Source organism: Pseudonaja textilis, chromosome 3 (assembly GCF_049901715.1).
Source record: "Pseudonaja textilis isolate UNSWEBS1 chromosome 3, rPseTex1.2, whole genome shotgun sequence".
In the NCBI taxonomy this organism is placed as follows: Eukaryota; Metazoa; Chordata; class Lepidosauria; order Squamata; family Elapidae; genus Pseudonaja; species Pseudonaja textilis.
Genome location: NC_141992.1, coordinates 62,209,643 through 62,228,373, shown reverse-complemented (window position 1 = coordinate 62,228,373; position 18,731 = coordinate 62,209,643). Strand labels below are relative to the sequence as shown.

Genomic DNA, 18,731 nt, shown 5'->3' with positions numbered 1-18,731 from the left:
GCTTCCTACTATTCTTTCCAAGTGACTGGTATCCAGAAGCTAGTGAAAGATTTATACAACATATACTCCGGTCATGTGCACCTTTCAAAAATGTTATGGTTATATGAACAAGCCATCTTCTAAATACATCCTTTGCATGTTTTCAAAATTAAATATTTTTAGTTACATTGAGCATGCTGAAGTTGTTTTCCTAAGATTTGTAATTTGAGCACTCTTGCTACTTAAAACAAAGGTGAGGGAAGGGGTGTTCACACAAAATGCACTTGCCAGCAGTAGTTGACATCAGAATAAAACATTTCTATTTTGTGCTGTCTGCTGTGAACATAACATGAGGTAAACTGCTTTCTTCAATGAATGTGTAATAATGAAATTAATAAACTTAGTCTTCTTTGAGAGATAGCTGTAAAAATAAATTAATATGGATATATCAAATATTTAATTGTAAATTAATCTGTTCAAATATAAATGAATTAGTTAATATAAATTGGTTAGATTTAAATAAAGGTGAATCCTGTGAAACTCTTCAACAGAGTACATAGCCAAAAATCTACTGGATTCATGCAAACGAGATTATAAAAGAAATACAGAAAACTGCCTTGGTCACAGAAAATATTTACATTTCCACTTTTATAGGACTCCTTCTTTAAGATAATTTAATTGTAAATTAATATGTTCAAATATAAATGAATTAGTGAATAAATTGGTTAGATTTAAATAAGCGTGGATCCTGTGAAACTCTTCAACGGAGCTTGCCTCTGAAAAATAAATAAGGGAGTATATGACACCATAATTTATTCAAAAGGTAAAGCTATAATTCAGAGTAGTGTACTAAGTATACTCTCTTTAGTAGAATTTTCTTTCACATTGACAAGAACCAAAATGGCCTGCAATGCAGTTATTCCTTGACTTACAACCATTAGTTTGGTGTGTCCATTCAAAGTTAAACTGCACTGAAAAAGTTGACTTATCACCAGTTTTCACACTTATAACTGTTGCATCATCCCTATGGTCACATGATCAAAATTCAGGCGTTTGGCAACTGGCATGTATTTATCACAGCTGCAGTGTCGCAGGGTCACATGATCCCAATTTGTAAGCTTCCCAGCTGCCTTCCAACAAGCAAAGTCAATGGGGGAAGCCAGATTCACTTAACCAAATGATTTACTTAGCAGTTGAAGGGATTCCCTGAAAAACTGTGGCAAAAAAGGCCATAAAAGGGGGCACAACTCACTTAACAACTGCCTTGCATAGCCACAGAAATTTGGGGCTCAGTTGCCATCATAAGTCCAGGGCAACCTATATGTGACCTTAATTCAGGCAATCGAATGCCCTTCACTTATCTTTGGACTACGATTCCCATCAGCCACAAGCAATCGAAAGGGAAGCTATATATTTCAAGACACCTGCCTATAATTGCTGACAATGCAGCAATCAAGAGTTAATCCTCTTCCGTTCATTTTATTTTTAGTTTAGTTTTATTTATTTTTTTAATCCCAAGCCTTTTGTCACTCTGTCGTGGATAAGGGAATGATACTTGTTGGCAGTGAAAAGAGACTAGACAGAGTTAAGGAAGAGAAGGCAGAGTAAAACAACTAATCGCTCCAAGGAAAATTGTGTTAGGAAGAGTAAATATACAATTTATAAAGAGCTGGCATATTAAAAAGAGAGAGGGAGGGAAATGTTTTCAATATGGTCTTCCTGCTGTTCAAAGTTGAAAATGAACTCTGCTATTTAAAAATAATTCTCTGCTTGCCTCATACAGTGGGGAAACAAATACGATAAATATATAAATACCTAAGAGACAAAGGATGGGTCTGCCTGTTCCTGTTTGAAACAGTAATAGGTATCTGCAATATTTATCAGTCATGTTCCCTTCTGGTCCAAACTCAGTTGAAAATGTTATTTATCTACGCTGAAATGTCATTTGATTCAGGGGAAATTGCAGTTAAAAATTCTAACTAGAAGGCTTCCGGATTCCCCTTAGCATATGGATAATCACACATTAGTGCTCTACAAATTGATTTTCTGGAAAGCCTATAACAACGAACAAGTTGGAGCTTGGAAATGGAAGTTTCATGGATTGGGCATACTATCTAAATTTCAAATTATTTGGCCAAAGGCTGTTAATTGTTAAAAGCACTTCGGAGCCCACTTCTGAAAAAGAAGGGTGGCTAAGTCTGCTCTTTGTGGTTTTCCTATAATTATTTATACTAACTTGGTACCCAAGGATATCCATATATGATCCACTGCATACTTAGAGCAAATTCTGAAAGCAGAATTTATCATTTATGAAGTTCCTGAACAGAACCAATTTCTTTTAGAAGGAGACAGATAACTGGACAGATTTTCTTAAGTTGACAATTTTTGCTATGTGCTCATCAGTAGCGTCTGTACATAGAAAATGATATTTGAGTTCCCAAGGAAGAGCCGTTTACTCCAACTGCAGGTTGCACATCTTCATGTGAAATAGATTTGTATGTTATTAAACTGATAGTACTAATAGATCTTTTAAGAAATCAAGCTTGAATGTACTATGAAGTCACTTTAGTCCAAAATGGAAACTAATATGGAACTAGTTAAATATATTTATTAGACCCAATTTGGTCATCTCAGTATTACATTCTATAAATAAGGTGGATCTCCAGATGTTGCTGAATTCTCAGCATCTCCACATTGCCCAGCAAATTATGCCATGCTGAGGGTCACATTTAAGCAGTAACTGAACAGACACAACTTCCTCATCCCAGCTTTTAAAATTTCATCTTGCAAAAGGGTTCAGATTCATATCTACCCACATTCAACAATGCCAGTCTCAGGGGATTCCAAACAGTTCACATGACCTTGCATCCAATACCATGTGTTATTTGTTGAAAACAAGCTCTATTTTCTTTCTTTCTTTCTTTCTTTCTTTCTTTCTTTCTTTCTTTCTTTCTTTCTTTCTTTCTTTCTTTCTTTCTTTCTTTCTCTCTCTCTCTCTCTCTCTCTCTCTCTCTCTCTCTCTCTTCTTCTTCTTCTTCTTCTTCTTCTTCTTCTTCTTCTTCTTCTTCTTCTTCTTCTTCTTCTTCTTCTTCTTCTTCTTCTTCCACTTCTTCTTCTTCTTCTTCTTCTATCTGTAGTTCTAGTTAATATAGGAAAAACAGGATGTTAACTGTTTTACGTATCTATAATTTAGATTCTATCAGCTTTGTTTCTCTCGTTTGTAGCCTCCAGGAGGTGTTCCTGGTACACAGCCATTGCTGCCCAACTCCATGGACCCTACACGGCAACAAGGTAACAGATGTTGAGGCTGCCTTCAGAAATTCCTTCACTGGGTCTTTCCTTCTGCTCCTTGTTTACTTCTCTGTAACACTCTGTAACATCTTCCTGTCTGTTTCTCTCACTAGGGCATCCCAACATGGGTGGGCCGATGCAAAGGATGAATCCTCCTCGAGGAATGGGACCAATGGGCCCTGGTCCACAGGTAAAAACCTGGGCAGAGACCACTTGCTCTCCTGTCCAGTGCCAAGCGTTAGGCATGCTACTTTGTGAAGTTTGTAAACAAAACATCATAAAAACAGCCTCTGGGGATTCTTCCATTCCTTCTAAGACCTTTTCTCTCTACCATTAGCGGTAATGCATTTTACATTAGTGTGTTTACATATGTCTGGAAAAATCCCACCTTCCCACATTTAGTTAGGGCTTCAAAAAAAAAAAAAAAAAGAACCCTGAACATTCCCCATCACGTATTTCACGTAATCACCTATTGCCCACCTTCCGTTTTTGCCTTTTAGTGTAGGCAAACCTCAATTTCATTGGGATTTCCTACTCGGGAAATGATAATCTTAACGCAAAGTGGGAAGAGAGGAGGCTGCAGATAGAATGCTGTATGTATTTCAGTTGAATCCATGTTAATAATTAAATTTGCTGCAGTCTCGTCTGTTTTGATTTACCTCGTTCTTTATAGCTGGAGCAGACACATAGACCACACTTAGCAAGCTTCCTCCCTCCCCGCAACTGCTGCCTTTTTTTTTCTAAAAAATAAATAAATCACATACTGTACTTCACCTTTGCAACATTCTAGACAGGAAATGAAGGAAGATAAAGGGAGAGTAGGTGGGTAGAAATAATACTCGTGGTAACCAAACCAACTTCATTTTTGCTTTCTAGAGTTCTGATTTTGTTTAAACCTGAAGAATCTAGATAGGTTTCTAAACTGCCCACAGAGCTCTTGCTCACATATAAAAATTTTGCAGTATATTTATTTTTGCCCCCAGGATTGTCTTAAGGATGAATCCAGTTTCCAGATCCAGATTCCAGAGGTTACAGTTATTTGGGGGAAGAGAAGTGAAAGTTCTCTTTTCTCATTGAGTCCACTTTTTGCTTGGCTATTCCAAGTAACTGAGTAGCCTGTTAATTTATTGTTGTCTTGTGAGAGTGATGCAAACCTCTTCTTTCATAAGCTTGCTGCTTCTCTGTCCTGCCATCTTAGCTTCTCTTAGCTTCTTCCTCTGCCAAGCTGAAACACCGGCCTTTCCTTGTCAAGTTACATTTTCAGGCAGGTTTTCCTTTGGTTGAAGTTACAGACCACCATTCCTCACTGCAGTATGCGCCTAACTGTTTGAGAAAACCAGTCAAGGTGAAGTCATGCAGTAGCATTCAGTTAAGGGATGACAAGAATTTCACAGCCATATTTATATTATCCTGCATTTGCAGCCAGGGGCAGAGGCAAGCTAAAATCATCTTCACTCTATAGGTTGGAGACAAAAAGTCCAAGTTCCAAACATGTTTACATATGTTGCCCATCAGCACCATTGCAGGGGGACGCTTAAGGAGCCTTCTAGATCAGGGGTCTCCAACCTTGGCAACTTTAAGCCTGGAGGACTTCAACACCCAGAATTCCCCAGCCCTGCTGGGGAATGGCTGGGAAATTTTGGGAGTTGAAGTCCACCAGGCTTAAAGTTGCCAAGGTTGGAGACCCCTGATCTAGATGGAGGACTCATTAGTGGCAGCAGTCAAAATACATGTTGCTTCTATTACATAATTTTGTATTTTGTGCATAAGGGGGAGGGGGAATGAAGGGGGAGTTAAAAGTGGAAGATGAGCTCACTCTTCATGAAGCGTTGTAAATATGTCGCCTTCAGATGGAAATTTCTTCTGGGCTCTGTTTTGAATAGTGTCTAGGTTCAATATTGCACTCAACTAAAATATTCTGGGCTGCCCCTATGTTTGCTTAGTGTGTTACTCATTATGATTTATAAATCATAGGTTATGGCTTAACATTATTATAGTTGTTTATACAGTCAGCTAGATGTTTAGATTTGACATTGTTGTCCACCTGGTGAGCCCTTCCCAAGGACCTGGGATGGTGATATGGTAGTGGAAGTGATTTCTGATTATGATGATGACGATGATGATTCTCACCTTTCTTATATAAAACATGTTTTCAAAACTCCCCAACCTGTATCTTACTGTACCTCCAAAGTTTATCCCTGTATGTGATTCAGTCGGTATCTAAAATCACATATGGACTTGGGGACAACAATGTCCTTCAGCTTTGTTAACACCTTTTCCTTGCCTCTCATAATAGTTTGCTTGCTCACTTCTTGGTTTGCTGCCTCACTTGAATCTTTCCAACTGGTTGTGGAAAACTAGCGCTAAGCCCAATTGGAACAATTATCACAATGAGAACAGCTTGGAAACAGAAAAGAAGAGTATGTTTGTGTTCTTCTAAGCAGACACCATCTATAAGCATCCAATGCAGAATGCGACCCAGAAAATGAGCATATGAAAGAGTATCCGTTTCCTAAGGAAAGCGGGCTAATAGCCTTTGGAAAATCATTTTTCTTAATCTATTCCAGCAAATTTGATATCGTAATCTTGTAAAGTATTGGATAGCATCTTAGGAGGAAAATGTGCAAGAATACATTTTGGTTTCTTGCTGCAAATTGCACGCATCAACTAATATCCTGTGCTATTCCTCATATTTGCTGCAACAGCAGAAGTACTGAGCATTGCAAACTTTCCTTACCATTCTTGATTCAATCAGAACTGCACTCTGGCCCTTATTTCTACTAGAATAAACAAAATATGCAAGTATAAGGGAGCACTTACTCAGGCCAATTATTGTTAGGGTGTAAGACTAGATAACTAGACAGGCATAGGCAAAGACAGAAGTGTATTTAGATTTGGAGAGGGAGGCAGATAACTTTTGATGAGTTTTGGAACACATTTGCACTGAAATCTTGTTTATGCAGTGATTGGGTTGAAATAATTAGAATATGCGTCCTATTTAAATCTTCTGCACCAATTCTGGCTATGAAAGCAGCATGTTTATCTATTTTGGGAAGTATAACACATGAAGAAAAGTGTATGAACAGTACTGATACTCAGTAAAGAATGAGGACCTACCAGGAAAGAGAAAAAGGGGATTGCATTTCCAAGCAAGTCTAGATTCCAGGTGTTCTTTTGTCTGGTTTAATGGTCTGGAACTCTTGGTGACCTGAAAGCTCTCAATAGTTCCTCATATGCCATCATAAAAGTTTGCATTTCTTATAATTGCACCAGCCAGACAAAGACAGTCTCGTGAAAGGTTCTGGATTCACGGCATATCTCAAGCAAACCAGGTGCTTCTCATCAAGATGAAACGGCACATTAGCTGTAGCATTCTTTCATACTTTTGGAGTTGTAGGCCTGTCATTTAGCCATTGTAAGCGGCAAGTGTGATTGCACCATATCTTTACGAAGCCTTGTGTGAATGTTAGAGACAAACTTTCTACCTGTAATGTGCTTTTTTGTGTATGGGCCGTGAGTGAGGAACTCGGAGCAAATCCTTTTCCTCCTGGTTGCCATTATTCCACTTTGTGAGTAATGTTAAATCTCTGTTCCAGACAATAAAAGATTAAATGTTGAGGGGGGAAAGTACTATCAAGTGGAGGCTGTAATGGACTGTTAGATGGGGATATTTTTTTCATTTAATACTTCAGCCAAGTAGTCTGTTTGCCTCTCAGGAATATAGATTGTGTTTTAACTCCTAATTATAAAGCATTGCTGTGGTTGTAGCTTCATTTAGTTAGGACAACTTGATGGGGGAAATAGCCCATTTGGTAGCTAGCAACCTGTGCAGGTCTTTCAGTACAGGAATCATGCAATCCAGCTGGCTCATTCAGTAGCATTTACAATGTCTGCATAGAGAACATTGTCATGGGTAAGATACCAAGGAGTCAGGCAAAGAGCAGAAGTTGTGGACTTGACTCATATTTTATATACCACAACCGTAAGTCCCTATTTGTTGCTGCTTCTTAAACAGTAGCCCTGCATGGTACCAGGAACATGACAGATTTGCTCCTTTTCCCTCTGTAGATCCATTTTCAAAGCAAATGAGCCTAGCTTGCATTGGCTTTTTCTGAAGTTTGACATCTAGAAGATTGGGCTAAGCAGACATTTGGATATGTAGAAGGGAATTTAAACAGAGTCATTTAAGTGCTCTAATTTTAAGGGTTTTTAATAATCATATTAACAGACCCATAATGTTATTATTTCTTTGCCCAGAAAAGTCCTCTATGTCTTTTGTGATTGTGATGTTTTAAGAAATAAAATAAAGTGTATGCAGTGGATGCTACTTGATCGGCATTGCTCTTTGTTACTGTTGTTGAAGACAGACTTTTGAGAGGAAGGAACGCTCTTCGCAAACCTGCTACACACTTTGCTGCTGTCAACATCTCCTCTTGGGCAAACCCATTGCTTGCTCATTATTCTGTATTTCCTAAAGCAGAATTAATCTCTCTCTCTCTTTGTCTGTCTCTCACTCCCCTCTCTCTCATGTTCTGCTTCCTCACATCAGTCTCTCCACAACCGTCACCCCACCCCAAGCAAGTAATTTAATTATTTTGCATCTTCTACTTGTTTGGATTCATGTGTAAGGAACAAACTGCATTTGGTTTGTTTGTTTTTGGTTTGAATTACTTTCTTAGATCTTACCTATTTTCCAGGTGAGGTTACTCCCTTGTTAATAATATACCTTGGGCAGTGCCAGAAGCTTTTGCCCAATGGGCGTTTCTAGTATTATCTTTTCAACGAAGAGATGGAAACTTGGTGGCTTTTAAGGTTTTTTGCTTTTTTAAAAAAAAAAAGTAGACTTTTTCCAGTCAAACAGCAAAATGAGAGTTGCCACAGCCCTGTTTCACTTTTAGAAGTTGCTAAGTTGACCTGTATGTTCATTGTCATCATCTTTTTTTTTTAATTAAAGTTCATTTTCACAAACTAACCCTCTCGTTTTTGTTTGTTTTTTTTCCTTTCTCTTTTCTTCTCCGGTTTCCCTTCTCGTTATGGTAGACTGATCCTTGGTTATCATTGCAGAACTATGGCGGCGGAATGAGACCTCCACCCAACTCTCTAGGGCCCGGCATGCCTGGAATTAACATGTAAGGCGTTTCTCATGCTCCTGGCTTTTGACTGATGTACCTTTCATTGGATGTGGAAATGAGCACATTTTTACTCTCTGCTTAGGCTTGAGTAAACATGTGCAGGTGTGCACTAAAAGCGTGTTTCTTTTCTTGAACTCCAGGGGTCCAGGAGCTGGTAGACCATGGCCCAATCCCAACAGCGCTAACTCAGTAAGTGTTTTTCCCTGCGGAATGCCTTTATCACTTGGACCTTGGAATTTAGCTTACTTCTTCCTGCATCTGCCTTTCAATCTATGTTGCATCCCTTGCTCCGTCTTCCCAGTGGGGTGTCATCCGGAGCAGGAGACATGGGATATCCTCCATTTCCTTTTGTGCAGCTGTCCTCTCCTCTAAGCATATTTGAAAGCAGTACATATTTTTATTAGAGTTCTGAACCCTCCTTTGTCAAAAGCTCCCTCTCGGAAAAGTAATGCATGTGCTTTGGTTTGTTCACAGATTCCATATTCTTCTTCATCACCTGGTACATATGTGGTAAGCTCTTTTTTTTTTTAAATTCATGGGTTAAACAAATCTGTTTGGCCACCATCTAATCAGTGGGCAGTGAACACAAGGGGATAAAAACCCATTATCCACAATCCAATGCAAGAAGAAGTCAGGAACCAGGATAGACTTCAAAAGTACTATAAGTTTATTTCATGCTACCTATGCACAGGAATCTGATCTACTAATGGTCAAGGCGAATTGGCACCAGATAAGAGTCAATGGACTTCAAAGGAGGCTGGATTAAGGTCTCTTATGGGAGTATAGAGATTCCAAACAGATGGTACATTTGACCCCACCCTCAGGCTCAGCCTGGTCATCCCCTACAAATCCAGATAAATTAAAAGCCCAAGTCAAGACCGTATTGAAAAAAAATGAGCTCCATTAACATCCCAGAGCCAGGACTTTGGAAAGCCAACAGGGCCAGAACCTTTCTTATCCCTGTGGAGATGCTGTTCCATAAGGCAAGCACCATAACAGAGGAGCCAGAGTTCCTAGGCCTGCCAGGTGACACCATTTTATTGAGGGTCCCAGAGCATGTCCATTCTCTCAGACCTGGTGGGAAAAGCCACAAGAGGATGAAGCTTCACAAGTAACCTAGACGAATGTCATGAAGTGGCAATACATTTGTTGACTAGCTCTAAGGATACTTGAATTCACAAGTATGCAGCCTAGATTATGGCTATAAGTGTTCATGCTGTTGCATAGTTTTATCCTGCCGAAGGGCAGCGTCCACATCTGTATAACATGCAAATCATAGATCTCGTTGGGGAACACATTTCTTGTTCCAGGAAGCATAGTGCATAAAGCATGCCGAAAGAGAGGATGTTGATTAGCATAAGAAGTCATTTCTTCAGTCAACATCCTCCTAAAGCAGAATCTCTTAGCCTTGGTGGCTTTTCAGGCACACGGACTTCAACTTCCATAATACCTCAGCCAGCCACACTGACCAGGGAATTCTGGGAGTTGAAGTCCATGTGTCTTCAAATCACCAAGGCTGAGAAATACTGCCCTAAAGTATGGAAAGAAACACTTTTCTAACCCCCAGCATTGTGAATGATGTAGTGCTTGTGATGCTCCAGATTTAATTTATCTCAGAGCAATTTCCATCAGAATTTTTAGTAGCTGTATTCTTAATTGGATGGGAATCAGACCATCAAGTTAAAACATTGACATAGCAGGTTACAATGCTCTAACCTACCCACTTATTGTTGCAACTTCTGCATGAGTGAAGATTACAGAAAGGTTGGTCCTCCTTCTTCGGTTCCTTCCCTGACAGACAGAACCAGTGTGTGCATCTTGCATAGAAGCACCTTACTATCTCCCCGTAAAACCTTCATTTTTCCTGAGGCTTAAACAAAGAAATTGCACTTTGGCTACAAGGGTGCATCGAAGGTTTTAGCAGGAGATTAATGCTTGGCTGAATACCAAGGTGAAGCATTGTTGCTGACAGCAGCAAGATCTGGCTGACCTATCGCAGGCTATGTTATCACAGTGGTGCCTGATGTGTATTTAATCTTGTCAACAGGGGCCCCCTGGTGGCGGAGGTCCTCCTGGAACACCCATCATGCCTAGCCCTGCAGGTAAGGGATGGGGGAGAGAATGAGAAAGGCGGCGTGAAAGGGAGTTTCTTTCGTTATTGGACTTGATGGAAAGTGACAACATAACATTTGCGAGTGGTTGATGCCCTATTTGTTTTGGAACAGCTGCAGACAATAATCAAATGAAAAGCCTTCCTTCCTTCCTTCCTTCTTCCCTTCCTCCCTCCCTCCCTTCCTTCCTTCCTTTCCTTCCTTCCTTCCTTCCTTCCTTCCTTCCTTCTTTCCTTCCTTCCTTCCTTCCTTCCTTCCTTCCTTCCTTCCTTCCTTCCTTCCCAGCACTGATAGCTTAGGTTCTGTTAGGCTTAAAGTACAGGGAAGTTATACAGTAGGAATTCGACAATGGAGATGGGGAGGGTTCACCTGTGGCTCAGCCTTTCTGGATTCATCTGAAGACAGTTTGCGATCAGCATCAAGTTCCTGGCAAGTAGGATTAAGTTTGGCACTGCTTCCCTTGATGAATAATTTTTAATAAATGCTGACTTATTAGAATAGGCTTATTTTGTGTGGTTTTTTTTTTTATTTTCCTGGTGAAACTTTTTATCGAAGGTGAAATGTCTCCGGGTGATTTGTGGAATCTAACAAATCATCTTCTACAGACCCCAAGGGAATTACAGGGAAATGTAAAATAAGCCCTATTAAACTCCCTAAATCCAGCGTGGTTAAGGTTGTAATGTTCCACTTTTGTGGGCTTTCCAGGTACTGGGGCCAAGGGGTTCCTCAGAGAAGTAGCCAGGAACACATTATCCAGCTTTACACTTCACACCGTTTCAGAATGCCACTTCGCACAGTGGTGCTCCCTACGTTGCGTGATCTGCTTCTGCACATGTCTTCCCAGAAGTCTGCATAAAATCTCCTCCTAGCCTTGGTTCCCTAACAGAAGAGGTGGGGAACTATGGCCCTTTTATGACGTGTTGTACTTCAACTCCCAGAATTCCTCCTCGTGAATATTCTGACAGGGCCAAAGTTTGACTTAGCTCACACTTTGAGCATCAGTTGGAAGAAGAAAAAATGGAAAGGGACACTGAAGGAAAGTGGTCCTGTTGCATGTAACAGGGGTGCACAACAGCTGCAGAGGTGGAGCTACGTTTCAGTATTATCACTGCTTTCCTCCTGCATTTTTATGAGGACTCTGACCTACATTTCTTACTAGATCATAATAAAACAATCCACATGTAAATTCAGCTACAAATCTCCCCTCTTTTTAAAATTCCGTTATTGTGGCCTGCTTATAAATCTTTCTGTTTGGCATTCTATAGCTTGGCTGGGTTTTTCCTCCTGCTACCAGCGCTAAAAAGCTAGATTCTTGCTTTATTGGGGAAAATAATATATGTAAAATGACAAATATTACTCTTCTTTCAAAAAGAAGAAAAAATTATGGTGTAGTGAGATAATTGCACTGGCTAATTTTGAGGCGCTAAGTGGCATGTGGCAGAAAATTATCTTTCTTCATCCCTCAGTAGCAAAAAGGCTTCAAGATCCTTGGTTAGTAGCAGAGACTTCTTTTCACAGTTGAATTTCTGTGATTAAAAACTTTGTGAATCTTCATTAAATACAAATTAGCCAGAAAATGGTGGTACTTAGAGGGAATTTTAGGTGATAAAGCTCGAAAGAATGAGTTCAAGTGGCATGAGTTTGTTTTAATTAAGAAATGAATTAATCACCCTGACTTAGTGGATTTCACTGTTCTATAGATTCGACAAATTCAAGTGACAACATCTACACAATGATTAATCCTGTACCGCCTGGAGGCAGTCGGTCGAATGTAAGTCTGCTTTCTAATAATTTACATATCAGATACCATAACAAATCATAATTAACTTCATCAGTTGAGGGTAAAGCAGTTTAATTGATTTCAGTCATTTATTTCAAAATAGAAATAAAACAAACCATTAACGAGTGATTAACTCTTCAGGACTTTGTTAATTTTTTATGCTTATTAAAATAGTAGCATTCATGTGGCTCTGGTCAAGACCATCACAGGCATTGCTGAGATGGGGCTGTTTTTAAAGAGAACACAGCTTGAAATCTACTCCTTCTTGCACACTTAGTTGAAACTAATTACCAGGGGTTGCTCTGAAGCTTCCCTCCTCTTCATTTACTTTAGGGAAGTATATGACACTGCTATACTCTCTCTTCGAGGCAGTGGTAATTTCAGCTTTTTTTTCAAAGCTTAGGTAGCTGTCTGGTATAGATAAAATAAGATCCAATATATTCAAAATAAGGATGTTTTACCACATCTTAACTGATGGTAATTTGATACTACTAGCTGTTCTCTCTTTTGAAGCTATCAGATGTTCTTTTCCTAGTAACAGACTTCCCAAAAAAAATTAGTTTGCAGAGCAGATTAACCTTCTGAACGTTATAGCTGTTAATATATAAGGTAATTGGTTGGCTGGCATTTTACAATACAAATGATCCATCATAACGGATGCCTTCTTTTTCCCCCTCGTAGTTCCCAATGGGGCCTGGATCAGATGGCCCCATGGGAGGCATGGGTGGGATGGAACCCCATCACATGAATGGCTCATTAGGTAAGCTGAATAAAAAATATTCGGGGCAAAGTCACGCAGGATTCTGTCTTTTAATAGAAGTTGGTTCTATGGGGGTTTCTGATTGGGTAAGCCACACCCAGTGAGTGGCTACAAAGGAGGCCAAATCATTCCAAAGTCGGAGTGAGTTGTGGGAACCCAGGAGAGGCGGCCTTGTAGTAAGACACGGGTCAGAATGCAGAGGAAAAAATTAGGGGCTTCCCTCAGCCAGTTTTAGGCACCAGGAAGCCCAGCCTTTAATTAGTACAGGGGCCCCCAACTCCCAGGCCGTGGGCTGTTCAGAACCGGGCCATGCGAGTGGCTGGCCGGTGCACACACACCCAGCTCAACTTGCAGGACCAGCGGACCCGTGCGTACACATGCAGTTCAACTCGAGAGAGGTGGGCCCTCCCGCATGTTAGTGCATAGGCCGGCCCACCACTTACGCGGGCAGTTCCCTCTTGCCCCTCCCCTGGGCTGCCAAGTTGTAAAGATTGGGGGATTGCTGATCTAGTATCCTTTCTGCTCTAGCGGGCTGCTTCCTTCCATAGTTCCCCACCCCAACATGCTTTCTCTCACCCACCCCCAGCCTAACCCAGGAACATGGGCAACAGACCACTGCCCCTTTATTTTTCTATGATACCTCTCAGTCTCTTATGCCATCACTCACGGGTACCGCAGGAAATGTTTAGAGGCTCACCACTAGGACAGGCATAAAAGTGCCGTGCGACTAGCATTATGTTGGTAGCACCTTTGCCCTGGTATTCTACCCTTTTCTGCAACTGATGCTCTTTGTGTTCAGAACCTGTGGGGCCTTCTCATTCATAAATGGATAGCTTTGATTTTCCTCTTCCTTATTTTTCTGGGGGAAATTCCTCCAAGTTTCCATAGGTGACTGGTTCTATGTTGGTAATCAGCAATCCCAATGTCTTTGCCATTCTTTAAACACTCGTCGTATCGAAAATTAGCCAGAAAACAGGAAATGCTAGTCACAGGCTCGCCGCACTCCTGTTGATAGATAACAGAGAAGAAGCAGCGTGAACCTATCTGTGGTGTGTGTGTTTTAATTAAAGCAGCAGAAAGACCCATTAACCTCCCATGCTTGCCTTATACATCTTGCTGAAGTAGAGGTGCTGTACTCCATCTTGATCAGTGTCAGAAAGCTCACGGGAGGGAGGCGAGGCCGTAGCAACTCGATTAGGCCATTACTCTAGTGCTGTGCAGGAAGGTGAACTGGGCTCTGCTCCGGGGAGTTTTCCATGCAAAGGAATGGCAGCTGAGGCGTCCCCCCAGCAGGTCCCTTTCTGGAGGCAAATGTTAAGAGGTTTGCATTAGCCCAGCTGTGACCTGCAACTCACTAATGTACTGCCAGCTGCTTCCCAGAAGGTCCAGCCCTACCTTTCTTTTGCAGCAGCCTCTTATTTTCTGCATATAGGTTCACAATCTACGTGTTTCTAGATGGGGGAAACAAAGTCCTTTCCGCTAACAGTCTGTTTTTCTCTTCCTCTCCATCCCATCTTCCCAATCTTCTTTCATCAGGGTCAGGAGACATTGATGGACTTCCAAAAGTAAGTTAACACGTTGCTAATGTAATTAGGTGGGGGCTTGTTGCCTTTTTTTGTATTAAATGTCAAATTGAGGTTTACAGGATACTGTGGGGTAAAAGTAGGGAGGAAATGTTCATCCTCCGGTCCAAGTTTATTAGTTTTCCAGAAGTTAGCAGACTTCCCCTGTTGACTTAGCAGATGAAGACCCTTATGCTCTAAATGAAGTGCAATACTTTCTTTCTATGCATAAGCTTCGTGTTTAGCTATCTTTTGCTCATCCGAGAACAATGTTTTTTTCTTATAGTTGTTTGTGTACACGTTGCTGAAAAACACTCTCTCACTTTCAATGTGTATGTGTGTGGTCTCTGTGTTTCCCCTTCCTCCCCCCACCTCCCCTTTTCTTTTTAATTGTAGAATTCTCCAAACAACATAAGTGGCATTAGCAATCCTCCGGGCACTCCACGAGATGATGGTGAACTGGGAGGCAACTTCCTCCATTCCTTCCAAAATGACAACGTGAGTCGTTCTTACGCCCGTTCTTTAAATGCATTGCATTTCAATCTCAGAGTTTTTCAAGGCTCTTGGAGGGTTCTCTGTTTTATATATGTGGAAATATGATGGCTGACAATGTGAGGGTGGCTCTTGGACCATCAGATGAAAAAAATAAAATAAAGGAAGTATGATCTGGGGGCTGATAGAACTGGGAAAAGATCCACAGTAAGATCATCAGTATGATATCTGGATGTAGCATACCTTCTACATAAGAGGAAAATAAATGGTTCCAAAGGGAGGCAATGGAAACCATAAATTATTTAAAGGGAATAAGGAAATATAGAGAGTTCCTCTGAAACAATCCTAGAAGCAGAGAGCAAACACAAAAGAAATGTGCTTGGCTCTCACAGTTTGAATATTACACAGCAAACACGTGTAATGTATGTGCATAAGAGAAACTTGTTGCTTGACAACTTCTGGCTAGAGTTTATATTGATCATAGAAGCCCTTTCAATGTAGGAAAATCATTGCCATCATTATTAATCATACTTTTTTTTTAAAAAAAATAAAGTAACATAAATGAATGCTAGGTCTTAGCATGAGGAGCTTAGAATCAAATTTTCAATGAGGGTATTAGAAGAAGCGGGAAAGCACAACTATGCTATATCTCCTTGAATGGGTGGACTTCTTGAAAACATCCCTGACGGACGATCAAAGCAGTAGAAGCTGGTTCTGCCAATGATGCCAATATAAAATATAACATGGCCGCGAGAAAGGGATGCTGATCAACAACCAAAGCAAAGGTTACTAAGACAAAGCAACATCTTCATTATTAGCGTAACTTGTTTCATGCAAAAACATATAAGATTAAATCTTTGTTGTATTATGTTCATTCTAACGTGAGGGTCTTTATCACTGTATACATATGACAAAGGAAATAGTAAAAGCAGCAGCCCTTGAGTTTCCACCTAACCACCAACCATTGTTGACCGACAGGAGATAAAAGAGTGGCAATTAGATTTCTATCATATTTTCTCTCTGTGATTTCTTGGATCAGTTGAGAAGAGTTGTTGTTTCAGGAACCCCATGTCTCTTTCCCCGTTTTCTTGCCTAGCACATTAGTTAGCAATTTGTTCTGGTTTTGGCCTCATTCTTACTGTGTGATATTTTTCTTTCTTTCTTTCTTTCTTTTTTTTTTCTCTCGCCCTCTTCCCTCCCTCACCCACCCAGTATTCTCCCAGCATGACAATGAGTGTGTGATTTCCCTCTTCCTTCGCCCCACATCCTCTTCTCCAGGATAAAGAAAAAGTCGGCTGCCCTTTGGAGGATCTGAAGAAATTATGCAAGACGAGAAGAAGCTTAGGTGCGTTTGGCAGGGAGACACTGAGAGCCGGAGATCCAGCCCTAATTTTTAGTTTCATGCAATAAAAAGGCTGAACTTTTTATTCCATAAAACAATGAAGGACAAATCTTTAAAATATTTCAAGACATGACAAGATCCTTCTTCTGCAGAAGGATTTATTATATGTATATGACACTTTTTTTGTTGTTGTTCATTTTTTGGAAACAAACGGAAGCCTCTAGCACCCAATTCCAGCCTCCTTTGCTTGATTATTCTTTTAAACTTCTTGTATGTTTGTGCTGTGCTACGCAAGGAAACTAGTCTAGATATGAAATCTCATGTTGTCTCTGTAGCCATTTTAAAATAATAAAACTGGACAGGATTTTTTTTTTAAATAAATTGGTGGGTTTTGTTCAGAAGACCTTTGCCCCCATTACTCCCCCTTCCCCTTTTTAGGTTGGTGTCTTGCAGCACAACACTTCCTTCAGCAAGAAGAGTGGAAAAGATTTCCCCTGCCTCAGTTTGTAATGCAGCTGGCTCCCTTCTAGGATCACATCCTCCAAAAGTTTAATTGTGATCTTGGGTATATCTGTGACTGTGGCATGCACTATTTTAGTCCCCTCCCTTGCTTGTCCTCCCTCCTCCCCCCCCTCCCCTTCCCCCCTCCCCCAAGCACTGCTATGAATTGCCCTTTTGCAGAATTTGGAAAATGTCAGGATTTCTGGGAGGTGGGGTATTGAGGGTTAGGGGTACAGGTAGTCCTAGACTTACAGCCAGAATTGGGATTGGGGTTTTGCTTGCTTAGCGATGCAAGAGTTAAGCAAGTCATCACGCAACCAGACTTGGTTTTTACGGCCATTTTTTCCCCATGGCCATATAAGCGAATCTGGGTGTTAAGCAAATCTGGTTTTCCCCCATTGACTTTTGCTTGGTAGAAGCTTGGGAAGGTAGCAAATCATGATCACGTGACCACAAGACCATCTGCCACCAATCATAAATGTGAGCCGGTTGCCAAGTGCCCGAATTGTGATCACATGGCCGTGGGGTGGTGTGAGGGTCATAGGTTAGAGGATAGGTCGTAAGTCACTGTTTCCAAGGCCATCATAACTTGAAAGCACTGCTAAAAGGTTGTAAGTCAACTATCTGTACTTGGGTGTTTTTTTTTCCCCCCTGTTGGGACGGTGTCAGAAATAAAATGAAAAAGGCATTAAAAAACTTGACTCAAAAACTGGTGAGAGCAAACTTCTTAACAACTGCTTTGTTTTCATTTTTGCTTTGGGTTTTCTAATGAAACAATGTGATCTTACTAGGGTTTCACTGTATATGCTCTGGAACTGGATGGAGATATTTTTAAGTAATTATTGTTGTTAAATTGTATACTTGCTATTCTGTAGGCTCTCTCTCCCTCCTTCTCACTCTGTAATTAAAAGCAGAATTTAAAAATAAATAAATCTTACATTCTCCTGGTAGGGGTGACTACAGAAAAGCATATCATGTATAGTGAAACTCGCAAGTCTTGAGATCTCTGTACATTACACCCCCTTGTAGCTGGTCTTTGTTTTATATAAAAGAAAAAAAAACCCTTCACTTCTGATCTATGTATTTCATATTATGTAAAATATTATCTTACCCTGGATTTACCTACCTTTGTGCGGATTCTTGAGAACATTGTATCTTGTTTCAGTGTTTTTTCTTACCTTGTAGTCTGGTTCTAAAGTTAAACGAGGGAAAGGAAAAGTAATTATTATACATTGTAGTTTGTGTACGATATTTGTTGATAATGTTTTATTAAAGGGATGTCTTTTTTCTGCACCCCTTAATGAAATGTTTTTTTTTTTTACTTATGGTTTTGTTTGGGTTTTTGTTTTGTTTTTTCCTTTTTGGTTTGGTTTCATTTTGGAAAACATTGGCTTGTTTTTACTCTATCAAAAAAGTACTTGAAACCGTGTAATTTTTAAGAAGACAATGATTTTTTTAAAAAAACAAATGCTTGCCCTTTTCTTAGGCATTTTGATTAAGTTTTTTTTTTCTGTAGAAAGATGATGGGGTGGGCAAACAAAGATTCTCACAGTTACAGTCAGGATTATATTTAAAGAAAAAAATAATAAACCTTCAAATGAAGATTTGTCCCATTCCTAATGCAACACTTTTTTTTAAAGAGATAACTTGGCAGGTTTCATTGTATTAAAGTGATGGCTAAATTAAATGTCTTCGTTGGTCTGGGATGGTTTTTAAAAGATAAATCAAGATCTTTTCTCTCCCCCACCCCCTGCTGTAATAAATATAAACATTTGATTTCA

At 40.1% G+C, this 18,731-nt stretch overlaps 1 protein-coding gene across 5 annotated transcripts in view; it reads left to right on the top strand.

Moving 5' to 3' along the window:
• SSBP3 (single stranded DNA binding protein 3) overlaps positions 1 to 18,731 on the top strand; it is a 193,105-nt gene extending 174,374 nt beyond the window's left edge. For 3 of the 5 annotated variants that reach the window (XM_087929959.1, XM_026707147.2, XM_026707145.2), the window contains 11 exons: positions 3,204 to 3,270; positions 3,384 to 3,460; positions 8,311 to 8,399; positions 8,543 to 8,591; positions 8,877 to 8,912; positions 10,450 to 10,504; positions 12,214 to 12,284; positions 12,975 to 13,053; positions 14,590 to 14,618; positions 15,012 to 15,113; positions 16,320 to 18,731. In XM_087929959.1, coding sequence (XP_087786085.1) covers positions 3,204 to 3,270; positions 3,384 to 3,460; positions 8,311 to 8,399; positions 8,543 to 8,591; positions 8,877 to 8,912; positions 10,450 to 10,504; positions 12,214 to 12,284; positions 12,975 to 13,053; positions 14,590 to 14,618; positions 15,012 to 15,113; positions 16,320 to 16,349 — 684 coding nt within the window. In that variant the 3' untranslated portion in view covers positions 16,350 to 18,731. The remainder of the gene's footprint in view (positions 1 to 3,203; positions 3,271 to 3,383; positions 3,461 to 8,310; positions 8,400 to 8,542; positions 8,592 to 8,876; positions 8,913 to 10,449; positions 10,505 to 12,213; positions 12,285 to 12,974; positions 13,054 to 14,589; positions 14,619 to 15,011; positions 15,114 to 16,319) is intronic. The other 2 variants (XM_026707148.2, XM_026707146.2) reach the window with 1 other exon arrangement.